Consider the following 17,717-nt stretch of genomic DNA (forward strand, 5'->3'; position numbering starts at 1 on the left):
CAATTCCTGCTAGCTGTGCTACCTCTTCCTATGTAGGATAAATTTGTTGCTTTCATCTTGTGGCCAACCAGCGAAATCCATCCTAGTAATCCTACTTCCTGGAGCACTGGGCTAAGTTCTCCAGAGTACAGGGACTCAGGCTGTCTTGAGGCAGGGAGCTTGCCTGTCCAGAGCAGCCATTGCCTTCTTATCTCCAACAGGGGAGCTTCTTCCGCCTCTTTTACCCCTGCCAAGAAACCGAGGGGGAGGTTGAACAGCCTCTGTGGATCCCCCGATATGAATACTGTGTTGGCCTGGCTGACTTTCTGCACATCAGTAAACGCTGGGGGGGGATGCTGTTCAACATGGCCATGGGTAAGGGTAGGACTGACCTCCTGCTTCTCCTTTCCCTTCTCTGCTACTCGAGAAGTCCCTAAACAGGCAGGACAACTTTTGAAGTGAAAGGAGCAGAGCCTGCAAAACAAGGTTGAATAGGAATGGGCTCGTACTCACTGCTTTTGGCAGTGGGCTGACAAGGTAGCCTTCATGTTTTGCTCCCCTGTTTTCCTCTCCTAGGTGGCATGATCCATCCCTGGAAGCCCTACCCCCTAGAACCACTAATAACCTGGGTCTTTTCTCAACCCCACCTTTCTGGATCGATCCCCTTCTTGTACTCTTCCCACCCTCCCCAAGAGAGTGATGGGATGGTCATGATGTAAATAAGCACCACTGCCTGTTGGGGTCTGAGAGGGCGACTGCTGTCACCCATATTCACTGGCCCCCCGAAGCTGCCAACTCTGGTGTAATGGGGAGTTCCATTTGCCATGTTTCTGCTAGGATCCTGCCGCCTACCCATCAGCTGGAACGGCCACTTTAAACCACAGGACTCTGGGTACCCACTGATCATCTTCTCTCATGGCTTGGGAGCCTTCAGGTAAGAGCCCTTCTCTGCTTCTCCCGTCTCTTATTCAGCAAAAGCTACTAGACATTAACCCAAGAGGATCACGTGGTCGGAGGGCAGCAGCCAAGCAGAGAAATAGCAGTTTCTTTCCATTTGCTATCCTTTCTGTATAGGGTCACATTCCTATCATACTCTATAGCTTACAAAGCACTTGGCTCACCACCTCAGAAGACAGGTACCACAATGCAAATAGCATTATTCCCATTTTGTAGATGAGGAAAATGAAAGCCAGAATGGTCATGACTTGCTCATGATTATACAGCTGGCAAGTGGCACAGAGACTCAAAGTCTTTGACTGCACGTGCAGTGCCCCCAGGTAACTGTTATACAAAGATTCCCCTTCCACTCGAGTTCTTTCTCCATGAAACCTTTTGGAGTGACCCAAACCCCTTCCCTACCTCAGATACTGCCCCCTGTAATGTACCAGCATTCACTGAGATCTACAGAAGATTTACCTCTAACGATGTGAAATGGTGGATAGAAATCTAAGATGTGCTTATCAGGCTGTATGATGCCCTTTGTCCTCTTGGGGGAAAGTGGCCAAAGATCGCTCCCTTTGACAAGCCAGTCATGACTCCTAATGAGATTTTTTTTTAAGTTGACTGGGGTTAAGTGACTTGCCCAGGGTCACCCAGCTAGTATCAAGTGTTTGGTCTGAGGCCGGATTTGAACTCAGGTCCTCCTGACTCCAGGGCCAGTGCTCTATCCACTGTACCACCTAGCTGCCCTGAAAATGAGATTCTTAAACTCTAACTTCCAAACCTTGGTCCGGTCTCTCTCTGAATCTTGTGAATTTTCTCCCTCCATTTCTGTTATTGACAGATACCATTCTAATGCTAATCTGTGCTAGTCCCGTAGTATTTCATCATTATGGATACTTCTTCCTCTGATGTAGACCAAGACCTGCTTCATGAGCTGCTGTGGTCAAAACTTTCATCTCCAGCCTTCTAGGGAGGAGGTGGGCAAACATACTGTAGACCTCCATGAAGACCTTCCAACTTGGTAGTATCTGCTACAGCTCGTACTCCACTCATGTAGGTTTTGAAAGACCAGAGGGCCCTCAGTGCCACAATAAGGCACTGGAAGATAGCTTAGATGGAGGACCTTTAGGTGGCCTTCCTTTTCTTTTCTTTTTTTAAAAATTTTAAAAATTCTTTATTTTTAGGCAATTGGGGCTAAGTGACTTGCCCAGGGTCACACAGCTCGTAAGTGTCAAGTGTTTGGTCTGAGGCCAGATTTGAACTCGGGTCCTCCTGACTTCAGGGCCGGTGCTGTATCCACTGTGCCACCTAGCTGCCCCTAGGTGGCTTTCTGGAAAGGAAGGATAATGTCTTCCTCCTGATAGTCATTCAGTGCATTCAGCAAATATGTATTAGGTGCCTAGTGTAAACACAAGACACTGTCCACCATAATGAGAGGGATTCAAGCTTGAGTAAAACAGCCTCCCCCCTCAGGGAGCTCTGCTTTTATAGGGGAATTGAGAAATGTGCATAGGAGAACATAGTTCTAGGTGGTAGGAGATATACCGTGGTCTTATTATCAGTGATGTAAGTGTAAGGGGGAAGATGAGCCAGGGTGGTTCGGGAAGGCTTCCTTCAGCAGAGAGCATTTGAGCTGGCCCTTGACCAGATGGGGAGGTGGAACTAGAGCCCCAGGGTATTTCAGATAGGCATAATTGCATGAGGAGCCAGGGCACGGGGCTGGAAAGTGCCCAGTGTTTTCATGGAGTGGTGATGAGCCAGACTCGCCCAGAGCAGAAGGATTTTGTGGACAAATAGAACCAAGAGATTGGCAAAGACAGGAAGGGGCTGCAGAATCCTAGATCTGAACAATAAGAATCACTCACATTTCTATGGCATTTTTAAAAACTGCAAAGTACTTTCTCACAGCAGCCTTGTGAGGTGAAGGGTGTATGTATCTCTCCCATTTTACAGAAGGTGAAATTGGTGCTCAGGCTGACTAAGTGATTTCCTAGGGTCCTTCAGTTAGAGCATGCCAGGACTCAACTCCACCTCTTCCAAAGGTGAAGAAACTAAGGAGCAGATTGATGACAAGCCCCCTGAGGCCACAGAAGAAGTGGCAGAGGGGGCAATTAAGCGAGGCCCCGGGACTGCTGCTCTAGTGTTCTCTCCTTTATGCTGCTTGGCCTCATGGAAGGCCTTCGAATGCCGGGCTAAGAGGCGTCCTCCTCCAGTCCCCCAGCATCTGCAGTGTGAATTCTCTTGCTTTGAAGATTTCTATCTGACCTTCTTGCTTCTGCAGATCTGAATAGAGATGCTCACTCATATAGAAGTGAGAAATAGTACTTTGATGGGGAAAAACACCGCGCAGTAGGGGGGCAGGCAAGGGAGGCTTCCCCAGCTTCCTTCCCCTTAGTTATCTCCCTCTGCTCCCTTCCCCGCAATAACCAGCCAGCTGTCTGGGTCTCTGGGACTCCCCTGGCCAGCAGTGGCCTCCCTGTTGCTGCCAACCCTTCCTCTGGACATGGAAGAAGCAAGATCAGAGCCTGGGGGTGAGGAGTGAGGTAAACAAGGACAGGCAACAAGCATTTACTAAGTACCAGCTGCATGTCTTGCACTGTGCTGAGCCCTGGAAATACAAATACAAGCAAAAAGGACTGGCCCTATCCAAAAGGAAGCTACCACATGAAAGCAGAGGGGATCGAGGAAGACACCTGCCTAGGGGCATGGAGGGGAGGCCTGGGGCTCATCTGGGGCCTTCCTCAAAATGGAAGTTCCAGGAAAATCTTATCAGTGGGAAAAGAGGAGCCAACTGAAACACAGAATGAGAGGGAAGCAAGAAAGGAGAGACAGCTTCCTTTTCCTGGGAAGTTGTAGGATAAAGCCCAAGGCCCTCTAAGGCAGATAGCCACTTGGGCCCCGTTTTATTTTCTTTGGGTTTTTTTTCTTTTTAAGGCAATTGGGGTTAAGTGACTTGCCCAGGGTCGCACAGCTAGTAAGTGCCTGAAGCCAGATACCAATTCAGTTCCTCCTGACTCCAGGGCTGGTGTTGGGCCCCGTTTTCAAGAAGAGCTACCTGCCCTTGAGGGAGTTCGAAGACCAGTGGGAGATCCAGGATAGCCCTTCTGTCTGGGCCGAGGTCCCCACTCAGATGCTGGCATTCTGTAATCAGCAGACATAAAACAATGTTGAAATGCCTAGAGAGGGAAGGATAAAGTTTGTGATTGGCTGGGCTTAGAGAATGTACTCAGTGAATTCCCCATGGCTTCCTGCAGAAGGGGATCTTGAACTGAGCTTTTAGTGGGAATAGGGAAAGGTGTTGTAGGCAGGAGCCGGGAGCCGGGAAGCGAAGGACCCCACATGAGTCTTCCCCAGAATCAGCCTTTGTGGTCACTTCTGGGACAGGGAGGTCTGTCTTCTGATCAGTCCGTCTGCTCCCTCCTGTATCCTCAGGACCGTGTACTCAGCCTTCTGCATGGAGCTGGCTTCTCGTGGCTTTGTGGTGGCTGTGCCAGAACACAGGTGAGGGATGAACCCTAAGGGGGAGAGGTGACAGCTCTTCAACTGCCCTCTAGCTTTCTTCTCCAGCCAGGATCTCGGGAGACCCAGGAAGTGGCGTGGGCCAAAGTCCAGTCCCGCGTCGAGAACTGTCGAGGGGGAGAGTGGGGCTGAAGAGTGCCTTCTGTCTTCCCATTCCCTTCCTCCAGACAGCCCTATGTCTTTCAAGGGACCGTTCTGCCTCGGCCACCTACTTCTACAAGCAGACTACAGAGGAGAGCTGTCCCCAAGCTGGGTCACTGGAGGAGGAGTGGATCGCCTACCGGAGGATAGAGGAAGGGGAGAAAGAATTCTGGATTCGTAACCCCCAGGTGAGCTTGGGAGGGCCAGGGTGTGGGTCTTGGCCCTTCTCCCAGGCCTGACTGCCCCTCACCCACTGAGAGGTTCTGTTGCAGGGGGTCAGAGGTAGCCCCCTCAGGATTATGGCAGAGGGCAGTCCTGCAGCGCACTAGAGAAAAGAACCTGGAGAGCCCTGGGTAGAGGGCCTGGGCAGTGTGGTTTTCTGTTCATCCACATTTCTCCAGAACTTCATTGTTCACAGAGCTCTCACCTCACAATCACCCAAGTATTATTATCCCTCTTTTACAAGAAGGGAAGACTGCAGCTCTCAGGGGAAGTATCCTGCCCCCATCCCGCAAGTAGGAAGTGTCTGAGTTAGGATTTGAACCCAGATCCCAGAGCCCCAAGTAGAAGGCTTTTTCCCTGATTCTTCCTCATGGCAGTCAACCAGCTACACAGACGGGAGGCCTGAAGACGCCTTAGCAACAACTACGCCAAAAACCATTAACACTTGACTTGCCAGTGCACATTTTACCCTCCTCATTACAGTACCGCAAAATGGGCTTGCAGTCCCTGAGCATGCAGGGGGCCTGAGGGTGGGGCCCTGCCGGGGATGTCAGAATTGTCTCCTCCCGCGCATGATTGAGACTTGGCTCCAATCAGGGGCTGGCAGTCTGTAAGAAAGAAGAATCATAATACTTAGAGGATATGCTTTTGAAGTCACCATAGAGATAATCTTTATTATGTAATATCCATACATTCACATGTGTGTATTACACATACGTATTTATAACATACACACAGCTGTACAGTACACTGCACATGCATGCGGTATGCATGTATGTGCACGCGCGCACACACACTGCAATACATGTGTGCATATGTGCACATGCATATGTAGTGCATACATACTGATAGGTACATATTTTCCTGCAAATTAAATTTATGTGTGTTTTCTTTTCAGCTATTGCCAGAGATGTTTTTAGTCAACCTCACCCATACCGGTTTATACGTTTTAACATGTTAATTTATATAAGTAAAAACAATAACAGATAGTCCTCCTCCCGAGGGCCTCCTTAATGGTCCTCAGGAGGCTTTTGTTAGGATGCACGTGGGGAGCCTTGATTGGGGCCCTGAGGAGCCCCCCAGTCTCTGACAGCCGCTCCCTCCTCTCGCTTCCATTTCAACTGTCCTCATTCATACCTCAGTATAATCTGATTAAGCTACGTGATAGAAAACAACAATAACAACAGCTTCTTGGTCGCTTGTCCTTCCCAGCATTATGGTTACTTTGCCTGAATTACAGACTAGAATGCAGTTTCTCTGTCTGGGCACCTCCTGTGAACAGCCTGCTCCTGCCTCCTTCGCCTGGGGGGCCCTTCAGACCTGGCAGTCCAGGAGAGACAGTAGAGAGCATTAGAGAGAATGCTGAATTTGGAGCCAGAGGCCCTGGGTTCAGATCCCACTTTTATTGCTCACTTTGTGTGACCTTGGGCAGGTCACTTCACTTTGGGCCTCTGTCACCTCGAAGGTCCCTTCCAGGCCTAAATCAATGGTCCTGTAATTCGGGCCAGAATACCAACTCTGACGTATACTAGCCATGGGACCTTGGGAGGGAAGAGAAAGCAGCAAGTATTTCTGTAGCACCTGCCATGTGCCGAGCACTGTGCTAAGTGCTTTACAAATATTAATAGTAGTTAACATTTATGTAGTGCTTAATTATGTGCCAGGCACTGTGCTAAGTGCTTTCCAATTATTATCTCATTTGATCCTGACAACAGTCCTGGGAGGTAGGCACTTTTATTATCCCCATTTACAGATGAGGAAACTGAAGCAAACAGAGGTGACGTGACTTGTCCAGGGTCACACGGCTCGTGAGTGTCTGAGGCTGGATTTAAGCCCAGGTCTTCCTGACTCCGGGCCCAGCGCTATGTGCACTGTGGTGCCACCTAGCACCTTAGCCCCTCACAGCCTATGTTTCTTATTTCTATTAGGTTGCAGGATGCTTTATAACCATTAAACTAATGTACAGGTGACTGAGTCTTGTCTTCTGAGAAGCAGTGTGGTGTAGTTGACAGACAGTTGGACCCGAAGCAGGAAGATCTGGCTTCAGATCCCGCTTTTGATGCATACTGTCCTTTTGACCCTGGACAAGCCACTTGTAACTGCTTGGTCCTCTAGGAAATTCTCTGAGACCCTAAGTGGCAGAGAAGGGGCTGAGCTGCTCTGAGAGAGGGGGTTCCCTGTGCCAGTGAAATCACAGACTCTCCCCTTCTGATCTCTTTTCATCTGGACCAGGGGTCAGCAAACTATAACTCACGGGCGAAATCCAGCAAACCGTTCTTGGCTTATGGGCCGTAGGGAAACAGGTGTGGACCGGATTTGAATCTCGAACCTTGGCCTCTGATCTAAAGTATCATAATAGTTTTCTAGCTCATCTTCTTATCTTCAGACCATTGCCTCTCCCCTTCAGCCTTTATACCACTGCTGGAGTCATCTGTCCAACATTTCTAATCATGCCACTTCTCTACCTTAAAAACCTGCTTTGAATTCCACACTGCTTACTAAGTAGAGGAGGGAATAAGTATTTTATGAAGTGCCTACTACGTGTCAGATGCTGCGATAAGCACTTTACAAATGTTAGCTCATTTGGTCCTCACAACAACTTTGGGAGGTAGGGGCTATTGTTATGCCCATTTTACAGATGAGGAAACTGAGGCAGACAGGTGAAGGGACTTGCCCAGTATCACATAGCTAGTAAGTGTCTGAATTCAGGTCTTTCTGACTCCAGGCCCAGGGCTCTACCCATTCTGCCACCCAGATGCCGAATAAAGTATAGACTGATTCTGGCTCTTCCAGCATCTGGGGCCAGCCTGTCTTTCAGCCTTCTCTCCTACTCTGTGGCCCATCTTTATCTCCTGCTTTCCCCTTCATGGACCCTAGTCAGACTCTGCTGTTCTCCAGCTTCCTTTCTCAGTGGGGCCTTTCTTCTGCATCCCTTCCTTTAAGACCCAGCTCAGGTGCCACCTCTTTCAGAAGCCTTCTCTGCCTCCTCTCCCTAAGTTAACATGATCTCTCCCTCCTCACATGCCAGTAGCACTTTACCTGGACCTGGCCTGCGTGCTTGTCTCATTCTCCTTCATATCGTGCTCATTGGCACCTGGGTTGAAACCGCCCCTTCCCGTGAGAGTGAAGCCCTCTGTGTTGTGGACACAGTCCTTAACCTCTCTGTCACCACAGCCCCAAGGACAGAGCCTGGCTCATGGCAATCACTTCATAAATGTTTGTTGAATTGAATTAGCACATTAGTATAGCCATATTACTAGATTAGCTGATCATCACCTCCAGAAGGTAAGGGAAGAAAGGCAGGAAGAACCTACCCTAAGGGAATTCAATCTGAGTCAGAAAAGAGTGGAGCTAGGAAAGGGGAAGCTCAGTGGTAGCAAGCCCAGGAGCCAGGGAGGTTAGTTCATTCACTCAATCAACAAGCAGTTATCAATACTTATTGTCTTCCAGCACTGTGTTAGGTGCTAAGGATTCAGAGACAAAAGATAAAACATTTCTTGCCCCCAAAAGCATATATTTTATTGGAGGAGACAATAAATACATAAATATGTGCAAAATTTATAAAAAATAACAGGGCACCTGGAGGGAATCTGGTGGTTTGGGGGGCAGTGGGTGAATTGTGAAAGCCCCCCCAGCTCACGCTCTGCTTCCCTCAAAGCACAGATTCTTTGTTAGTCCTGAAGGCCCTTCCTTGTACATGAATGAGAGGCTCTTAGAATATCTTCTCTTCTTCTCCTTACCTGTTGAATTCCTGCTCATTCACTCTGGTGGCACTCAGTTCCCATGGTGTTAAAGTGAATCCTGCCTCCATGCTGGGCAGGCTCTGCCAGCATACCCTCCTCTGGGAGGGCAGCCCAGCAGTCACCTCCGGGTGGGGGTGGGATGGAGATGGGAAGCCATCTGTTCTCAGAGACCTGCCAAGTTTCTTTGCTCAGACGTGTATGCAGATTCAATATGCTGCCAATTAGAATATGGCAAATGTGTAGTAGAACACGAGCCTTGATTCTGCCTCTTGAACATTTCTCACATTGGACTCTTTTGCTTTCCTCCCCACCGTTCCCCAAATTTAGAACTTGTCGGCTCTTGCCTGCTGTTGCAGAAGGCTCCCCACTGGTCTCCCTGCTTCCATTCCCTCCCCTCTTCAATCCAGCCTCTACACAGACAGATGCCAGAGCAACTACATAGTATATGGGCCTGTCCCTCTTCTGCACCAGGGCCCTCAGAAGACAGTTCATGGCCTTTAGGCTGACCTCTTTTGTCCCTTTTACTCTGCTCTCTTTCTTTGTGACTGATTCCTCACCTGGCATTGAAGTCCTGGCACAGCCTGACTAGCTGCTGAACTCCTTGAACTTTGTCACAGCCTAGGTGTCCTTAAGCTTTCCGTCTCTGGGCTTCTACCACACGGACACCCTCCGTTCTCATCCCTGCCTCTCAGAATCTTTGACCTTCTTCCAGGCCTGGGAAAATCTTCAGCTCTGTGAAATTGTCTTTGATTCCATCACTTAGTGTTGTCTCTCTCCCTCAGTTTACCTCATACTATACTTATTTACATACATTTTGTGTCCTCTGGTAGGATGTAAGCTCCCTGAGGGCAGGGACATGAGAGGTGGCCTGACTTAGTGCAGAGGTGTCCAACTCCAGTAGGACAGAACTACTAAATCCATGCATAAGGATCCCTGTGGGCCACATATTGATTTAGAAAACCACATATTAACATTATCTGTGTTCTATTGTGTTTTCATTTATTTTGTTAAATATTTCCTAATTACATTTGTAGAATATTTTTATTTTATTTTTTCTTAATTATCCGTAAAAACAATTTTTAGCATTCAGTTTCTGTATTTTTTTTTTTGCTTTTTGGTGAGGCAATCGGGGTTAAGTGACGGTTTTTATAATTTTTGAGTTCTAAGGCCTCTCTCTCCTCCCTACCTTCCCTCCTCCTTGAGAAGGCAAGCAATTTCATATAGATTATACATGTGCAGTCATGCCAAATATATTTCCATATTAGCCATGTTGCAAAAGAAAACACAAACCAAAAAATCATAAAAACAACCCAAGAAAAATAAAGAAAGCAAAAAGCACGTACTTTGATCTGCATTCAGATTCCATCAGTTCTTTCTCTGGATGTGGATAGCATTTTTCATCATGAGTCCTTCAGAATTGTCTTGGATCTTTGTATTGCTGAGAAGAGCTAAGTCTTTCGCAGTTGATCTTCCTTGCAGTACTGTCGTTACTGTGTACAATATTCTCCTGGCTCTGTTCACTTTGCTTTGCATCAGTTCGTGTAAGTCTTCCCAGGTTTTTCTGAAATCCTCCCCCTTGTCATTTCTTATAGCACAGTAGTCTTCCCTCACAATCCTATTCCACAACTTGTTCAGCCATTCCCCAGTTGATGGGCATCCCCTCAGTTTCCAAATCTTTGCCACCACAGAAAGAGCTGCTGTACATACTAACACAGTACCCTGTACATAGTAGTTGCTTTCTCCATGTGTGGCTAACTTAGGCTTTGAACTTTAGGGTGATCATCCTAAATAATGTTGCTTCCATAACTTAGAACCTACAGTGAATGTGTCTCGCTGACCATATGAAACTCAGACTCTTCCTATTGGATTTCAGGCTCTTCCTGGCTTCCATGTTACCTCCCCTCCACATGGATACATCTTTGGGTGGTACTGATAACTAATATGTCCAGAGCCCTGTAAGTTTTATGAAGTGCTTTCTCCCCAGCAGCCCTTTAAGATAGAAAAGTGTGGCTCCTGTTCTCACCATTTTACAGATGGGAGAAGTAAAACGCCTTGGACAGTGTCCCGGGGAGTAAATATCAGAGACAGGACCTGAATTCAGGCCTTTGATTCCAGGGCCAACACTGTGAACCACCCTGGCTACTTGTACACAGAGTCCCAGTGTCTGGGGGAGTCTTGGCCTTCTCAGGCCCCTGGGAATCAAGCCAGTTACTTCAGGGTGGGGAGGGACATCATATGATGGGCCTCACCAGGAAAAATACCTGTTGCAGGTGCATCAGCGAGCAAACGAGTGTGTTCGGGTGTTGAAGATCCTGCAGGACATTACCACGGGCCAGAGTGTCTCCAACATCCTACCTGGCGGGTTGGATCTAAGGACTCTGAAGGTACAGTGGCTACCAGTTTACACCAGAGGATCCTGGAGGGGATATTTGGTCTTTAGTCCTTCATGCCTACTCCCCTTAAAGGCATTGGCCTGAATTCCTCCAAGGAAACATGTCTTGTCAAGGCAACAAGCATTTATTAAGCACCTACCATATACCAGGTGCTGTGCAAAGTGAGTCCTAGAATGTCAGCTGGAAGGGACTGGAGGGATCTGGTACAACCAGTACTGGAATGGGCATCTTGTTTTGATAATCTCCCAGCAAATGGCCACCCAGGCACCGCTGGGGACCTCCAGCAATGGGGAGTTCACTGCCTCGTGAAGCAGGCCAGTCCCCTTTTGGGTACTGCTCATTAGAGTTCGATTCAAAACTCGATTCCTCAGTAATTCAGCAAACATTTACAAAGCACAGCTGAATGCAGAGCGTTGTGCTTGGTGCCAGGGTGGGGGTACAGTTTAAATATGACAGAGTCCCAGTTTTCAGGGAGCACAAATACAGATAATCAGAGCGTACAGTTTACACGTGAAGTATAATTGAGAGGCACAGACAAACTCTCATAGGATATCTGAGGGCAACAATAATGCCCAGAGACCCCTAGAGTCTCTGGGCTTGGCTTCCTGTTTGCTAGACAGGTGGGAAAAGAGAGGCCAGGGGGAGTGTGTGTGTGTGTGTGTGTGTATATACATGTGCGTTTGTGCATGTGTGTGTGTGTGTGTGTGTATGTGTATGTGTGTGTGTGCGTGTGTGTGTTGGGGGCAGCTTGGCAAAGTGGTAGCGTTTGAGTTGGGCTTTAAAGGATGTGTCTGAATTCAGTAGGTGACAAGTAGGAAGGAGAGCATCAGAGCCTTGGGGAGTAACATGAGCACAGGTGAAGGTGGGAGAGTGAAGAGAGAAGGGGGAAGGGAATAAGCATTTATGGAGCACCTACTATGTGCCAGGCACAGTGCTGAGCGTTTTCCAAATATCATATCACTGAACTGAGTAACAATCTAGTCTGGCTGGAATGTGGGGTACATGAAAGAGATTAACATGAGATAAGGTCAGAAAGGTAGAGGGACACTAGATTGTAGACACCTGGAATACTAGATAAATAGTCTGAAATAAAATCCAAGGGAAACAGGCAGCCTCTGAAGGTTATTGAGCAAGGGAGTGATTTGACTAGATCTTTCTAGTACCCACAAAGGGAAGACGAAGACCTTTGAGGAGGCTGTTTCACTAGTGTAGGTTGATGGTCATAAGGACCTGCACTGTGGTGGTGGCAGAAGACATTGATCATAAGATTGAGGTATGAGGTAGAAGTCAGATGTTTTGGAAGCAGAACTGATAACTGACTAAATATGAGAAATGAAGGACCAAGAAGAACACGGAAGGCTGTATAAATAGCAACAAATATAATAAGCTTCATTCTAGACATGTTGAGTTTGAGGTGCTGGTGGGACATCCAAATAAAGATACTCAGTTGAGTTCAGAAGAAAACTCAAGCTTGCACCTAAAGGTTCTGCAGTCATAGAAGTGGTAATTGAAGTTGTGGGGAATATATGCCAAGGAAGACAGTACAGAGAGAAGGATGGATTGTGCAGAACTCTGGGACGCAGCCACGTCACAGAGGGTCAGGAGGAGAAGGAAACAGAGGAGGAACAGTTAGAGATGTAGAAGGACAACCAGAGAGTGTGGCCCTCCCAAAGTCAAAGGATTGGTAGGAAGGGGGTAATCATGTACTACAGAGAGGTCTCGGAGGATGAGGACTAGAAAAAAAATGCCCTTGGATTTAATGATTAAATAATTGGTTACCTTTTAGTAGGGGGAGTATGTACCAGGTTGCAAGGAGTTGACAAGAAAATGGGTGGTGAGGGAGTAGAGGTATTGGGTGTAAATAACCTTTGCAAGAAGTAAGACATTAAAGAGAAGGAAAAAGATGGGAGAGTAGGCAGATGGGGTCAAGGAAAGGCAGTTTTTAAGGTTGAAGAGACATGAGGGTGTGTGTCCACAGATGGGAAGGAGCCAATGGAGGGGGGATTAAAAGTATGTGATAGAGGAAATTAGTGACAAAGCAAAGTCTTAAAGGGGGCAGGCGAGAATGAGATTAATGCCAGAGGTAGAGAGGTACTTTTTTAGTTAGCTGGGGAAGGAGGTGAGAGGGCTGTTGATGCTGATAAGTTCTGGGGAATAGAAGAGTGGAGGTAAGGATGTTGGATGGTTCCAGTTTCTCTTTGTAAATTAGAGGTCTGTTCGTGTGCCGGTGAGAAGGTAAGTGTGAGAGGAGCTATTGTTAGAGATTTAAGGAGGGGAGGGAAAGCTTTGGAGTGAAGTCTCTGATAAGAATGAAAGAGAGAGTCAACAGAAGTAGAATTTTCAGAGTCCTTTATATTGAGGCAAAATCTGCCTCCCTGTAACTTTCCCTGTTATCTCTGGTCCTCCCTTCTGGGTCTAGCAGGACCAGTGTGATCCATCTGCTTTCAGATATATGAAACTAGAGATAACATCTCAGTGTAAGGAGAAAGTTCCTAACAATTAGAATCATCTAGAAGTAGAATAAATGGTCTTAGGAAGCAGTGATTTCTCCATCACTGAAAATCTTCCTGCAGGGGCTGAATGACAGATGTCTGGGATATTGGTGAGGGGCTTTCTGATTCAGATAGGGGCTGAACTAGATGACCTTTGAGGTCCCTTTGTACTCTGGGTCTGATGCTTCAGTTTAAAGTGTTAACAGTGTTCTTTTCTTTAAGCTAAAACTGGTTGGTCACACATTGGCAAATCAATTGTTGTAAGCATGGAACACGGGATACATGTTAAAGGGAAGGTTCAGGGACTAAATCTTTCACAGAGAAACTTCCCAGACCTTTTTTTTTTTAATTTAAAAAAAAATTTTTTTTTAGGCAATTGGGGTTAAGTGACTTGCCCAGGGTCACACAGCTAGTAAGTGTCAGGTGATTGGTCTGAGACCGCATTTGAACTCAGGTCCTCCTGACTTCAGGGGCGGTGCTCTATCCACTGTGCCACCTAGCTGCCCCACTTTTTTTTTTTGTCTAGGCAAAGGGGTTAAGTGACTTGCCTAGGGTCACATAGCTGGTAAGTATCATGTGTCTGAGACCGGATTTGAAATCAGGACCTCCTAACTCCAGGGCCAGTGCTCTATCCACTGTGCCACCTGGCTGCCCCACTCCCCAGATTTCTAAAAAGAGTGATAAGACCCACATTTATGGATATGTGGTCAAAGCTGGCTGGAGAATTCCCTAGGCAGTTGGGTGAGTGGGGTTTCTAGAATGGATTAAGTGACCAGCTTGACTTCCTCATACCAGCCAGCCACAGTCCTGTGAGTCAAGTGGACTGAGAAACAGAAGAGCCCAGTCCATCGTCAGCTTTATTCATGTGTCAGTCTCTACCACTGTTACCCCTGGACCAGGTAGAGGTCCAGAGAAAGGTAGGCTGATGAAGAACTCCTGCTTCCTCCCCTGGGGGAGCCCCTCATCTGGTAAAGGAGACACTCTGAGCCTCCAAGCAGTTCTTCATATAAGGGTTGCTTAGCTCAGAGTAGGGGTGCGGCACCTGTGGCATCAGGGCCTCAACTGTGGCCCTTTGACTGAATCTGAACAAAGTTCTGTGAAGTTTGGATTCAGTCAAAGGTCCCCACCCCTGGGCCCCAGAGGGTTGATTGAGGCTCTGCCCTCAGTGGAGGGTCCTAACAATTAGAGCTGCTGAGAAGAAGAGGGGGCTGCTTTGAGGAATTAATAAGTGATAACCTCATCACTGGATATGAAGCAGAGGTTTGACATTGTCACTTATCAGGAATGTAGCAAAAGTAATTACTGTTCAGGTACAAGTTTAAGTGGATACCAGTTGGAGTACCCTCCTCCTTCTGTGCCTGTGGCCAGGGTTGCCTCCTCTCCTATTTCTCCCTCTCTAATACCTGGAGAAGAAGGAACACGTTAGCTATTGGTTAGCTAAGGCATTTCCTCCTATTCTCAGGGCAGCATCGACCTGTCTAGGGTGGCAGTGATGGGGCACTCATTTGGAGGGTCAACAGCCATTCTAGCCCTGACCAAGGATGCCTGTTTTCGGTGAGTTTATTGTTGATACTATGGTCTTGGCATGACTGGAACCAGAGCCTGGAAAGGCCCACAGTAGAAAAGAGAGAAATGAACTCTCTAAGTTCTTGGGAGTTTGGGACCATTCCCTTCTTTTTGGACCTCTTTTACCCCCTCCCTTTGAGGTTGATGTTTTCTTTGGCCAGCTTCCCATGGTTCTTGGTGGCTGAGCTCCTTGGAGATGCCACAACATGTCCCATGACTCAGTCTCCAAGCTATATTGAGCACCCTTTATGTGACAGATCCAGAAGAAAGGTCCCTCTGGGCTTTGCCTTCAAGGAGGCTACATTTTGACAAGGAAGCTTAGAATAAAATTGAAGGTGGTCACCCAACTACAGGTAGGTGCAGGTGCCTCCAATTCCCTTTATAGATAGCGTTTCCCGCTCCCAGTCTGTAAAAGGTAAGCCCTACAACTCTGTGGCCTGGGTTCCAGAACAGCTAGCCACCGTTTCCAGATGTGTGCTCTCATTCTAGGTGTGCAATAGCTTTGGATGCCTGGATGTTTCCTCTGGAACACAACTTCTACCCCAAGGCTGGGGGCCCTGTCTTCTTCATCAACACTGAGAGCTTCCAGACAGCTGAGAGCATTAGCCGAATGAAGAAGATCTGTGCTCGTCACAGCCAGACCAAGATCATAACCATCCTGTGAGTAATAATCATAATCACAATCATGTTCCAGCCAGCTCTCTGGCATCTTCCATTTTCCTGGGATTTTCTACAAAGCGTTTGGATCCATCTCTAATGGAACTAACTGGGAGCCTCCTGGAACACTGTAGGATCCATATAAAATTCTGTACCTGGCCTTAAGTGGTATGATGGAAAGAACACTGGACTAAGAATTGGGTTCTAGGCCCAACTATACTGAGGTCACCCCTCTGGGCCCCAGGTAGCAATAGTCACAATAACAAAAACTTAGAGTCTAATCTGCCCACTTGGCAGATGAGGAGACTAAAGAACATAGGATATGAGAGCTAGAAGACATTATTGTGGATTAGATGATCTCTAAGGTTCCTCTGGGAAGCTAGGTAGCGCAGTAGATAGAATGCCGGGCTTGTAGTCAGGAAGACTCATCTCCCTGAGTTCAAATCTGGCCTCAGACACTGACTAGCTGTGCTGCCCTGGGAAAGTCTCTTAACCCTGTTTGCCTCAGTTGCCTCATCTGTAAAATGAACTAGAGAAGGAAATGATGAACCAGTCCAGTATCTCTGCCAAGGAAACCCCAAATGGGGTCACAGAGAGTCGGACACGACTGAAAAATGACTGAACTGAACAAGGTTCCTCTCAGCTCTCCATCTTCTGTTTCACATTCTGTGTTCTTAAGTCCCTTCCAATTTAACATTCTGACTTTTAACCGTAACCATAGTATCAAGGCATCTCCCTTGGCACAAGAACTTGGCTACAATTTTTCCACGGCCCATTACACACCATTTCTGTAGCTTGTGCCTCTACCCAGGAAAGCTTGGGAACATCCGGGGTCTGGCCGGTTCCTCTTGCCTGATCTCTCTGGTTTGTACCACTGCCCAAAGAAACTGTTGGAACGTCAGCGTCTGGCTCATTTCGCTCAGCTCCCCTGCAGGTCCTCAGGCAGATGTTAGAAGAGCAGAATGACTCATACTTGAGCCCCTCATCCACAAAAAACATTCTGCTTGCCCTTCCGGAAGGCATCAAGCAGCCTTCCCCTCTGGTGGCTGCCACCTTCCCTGGTGACCTCTATAAGCCATGTAATTCTCCGTACTAACAAGGGCAAGGTTAGTGGGCTGGCTCATCTTCAGGACTGTCTTGCCACTCCCCAAGTGGTCCCCAATTGCACCAAACTCTCCACTTTCAGCAGAGGAAAGCTCCATGGCCCTGCTTCTCAGCATCCGTGTCTCACCCCAGCTCCCTGGTGCATGGGATTCATGATAGGAGCCCATGGGTACTTTGTCCTCCCTTCAGGCCCCCTGTGCCCCTTGATGTCTCTGTCTCTTCCTCATGGTTTATAATCTCCGTCTCTGGCCCTGGGAGCAGCTCTAATTCCCCCATACTTAGAGGTGCGGACCTTACCTGGATACCCGTTTTATGGGATCCACTCTGCTCAGCATTCTGAGTCTGTGAGCCCCACTCAGCAGTAGCTTATGTGTCCTCATCTTCAGTCCTGTGGCATGATTAGCTTGCTACTTTCTGAGCATCAGCCAGTGGAGTTTGTGCAGAAGGTGGGCTAGTAGTCAGGGAAGGAGATTTTTCTGGTGAGAATTCACAGGTAATTAATCTTCACTCCCCTTTGGTACTTCAGGTGAGTCTTCTGAGAGAAACATAAGATGCAACATTGTATGCTTTCCTTAACTCATGTTAGCCTGGACTCAGTTGTTTTCCAGTCACATCTGACTGTTCATGACCCTATTTGGAGTTTTCTTGGCAAAGATACTGGACTGGTTTGCCATTTCCTTCTCCTTCTCATTTTACAGATAAGGAAACTGAGGCAAACAGGGTTGAGTGACTTTCCCAGGGTAACACAGCTAGTGAGTGTCTGAGGCCAGATTTGAGCTCAGGGAGATGAGTCTTCCTGACTCCAGGCCCTGTTCTCCATCCATGCACCACCTAGCAGCCCAAACCTAGACACTACCCACTAGCTAATAAGGTAAGGCTGCTTGGAGCCCATGGCATGGCACCAAAGCAACTGGTTGAAAAGTAAAACACAACAGGCATTAAGTACCTACTGTGTGCTA

At 47.6% G+C, this 17,717-nt stretch overlaps 1 protein-coding gene across 4 annotated transcripts in view; it reads left to right on the plus strand.

The window, feature by feature from the left end:
• PAFAH2 (platelet activating factor acetylhydrolase 2) overlaps positions 1-17,717 on the plus strand; it is a 37,018-nt gene that overhangs the window by 14,148 nt on the left and 5,153 nt on the right. For 3 of the 4 annotated variants that reach the window (XM_020983170.2, XM_020983169.2, XM_078145580.1), the window contains 7 exons: positions 201-354; positions 817-913; positions 4,354-4,422; positions 4,628-4,769; positions 10,817-10,930; positions 14,894-14,985; positions 15,487-15,657. In XM_020983170.2, the coding sequence (XP_020838829.1) occupies positions 201-354; positions 817-913; positions 4,354-4,422; positions 4,628-4,769; positions 10,817-10,930; positions 14,894-14,985; positions 15,487-15,657 (839 nt within the window). The remainder of the gene's footprint in view (positions 1-200; positions 355-816; positions 914-4,353; positions 4,423-4,627; positions 4,770-10,816; positions 10,931-14,893; positions 14,986-15,486; positions 15,658-17,717) is intronic. The other variant, XM_078145581.1, reaches the window with a different exon arrangement.

Source organism: Phascolarctos cinereus, unplaced genomic scaffold (genome assembly GCF_003287225.1).
Source record: "Phascolarctos cinereus isolate Bilbo 61053 unplaced genomic scaffold, phaCin_HiC Scaffold_726;HRSCAF=1367, whole genome shotgun sequence".
Taxonomy (NCBI): Eukaryota; Metazoa; Chordata; class Mammalia; order Diprotodontia; family Phascolarctidae; genus Phascolarctos; species Phascolarctos cinereus.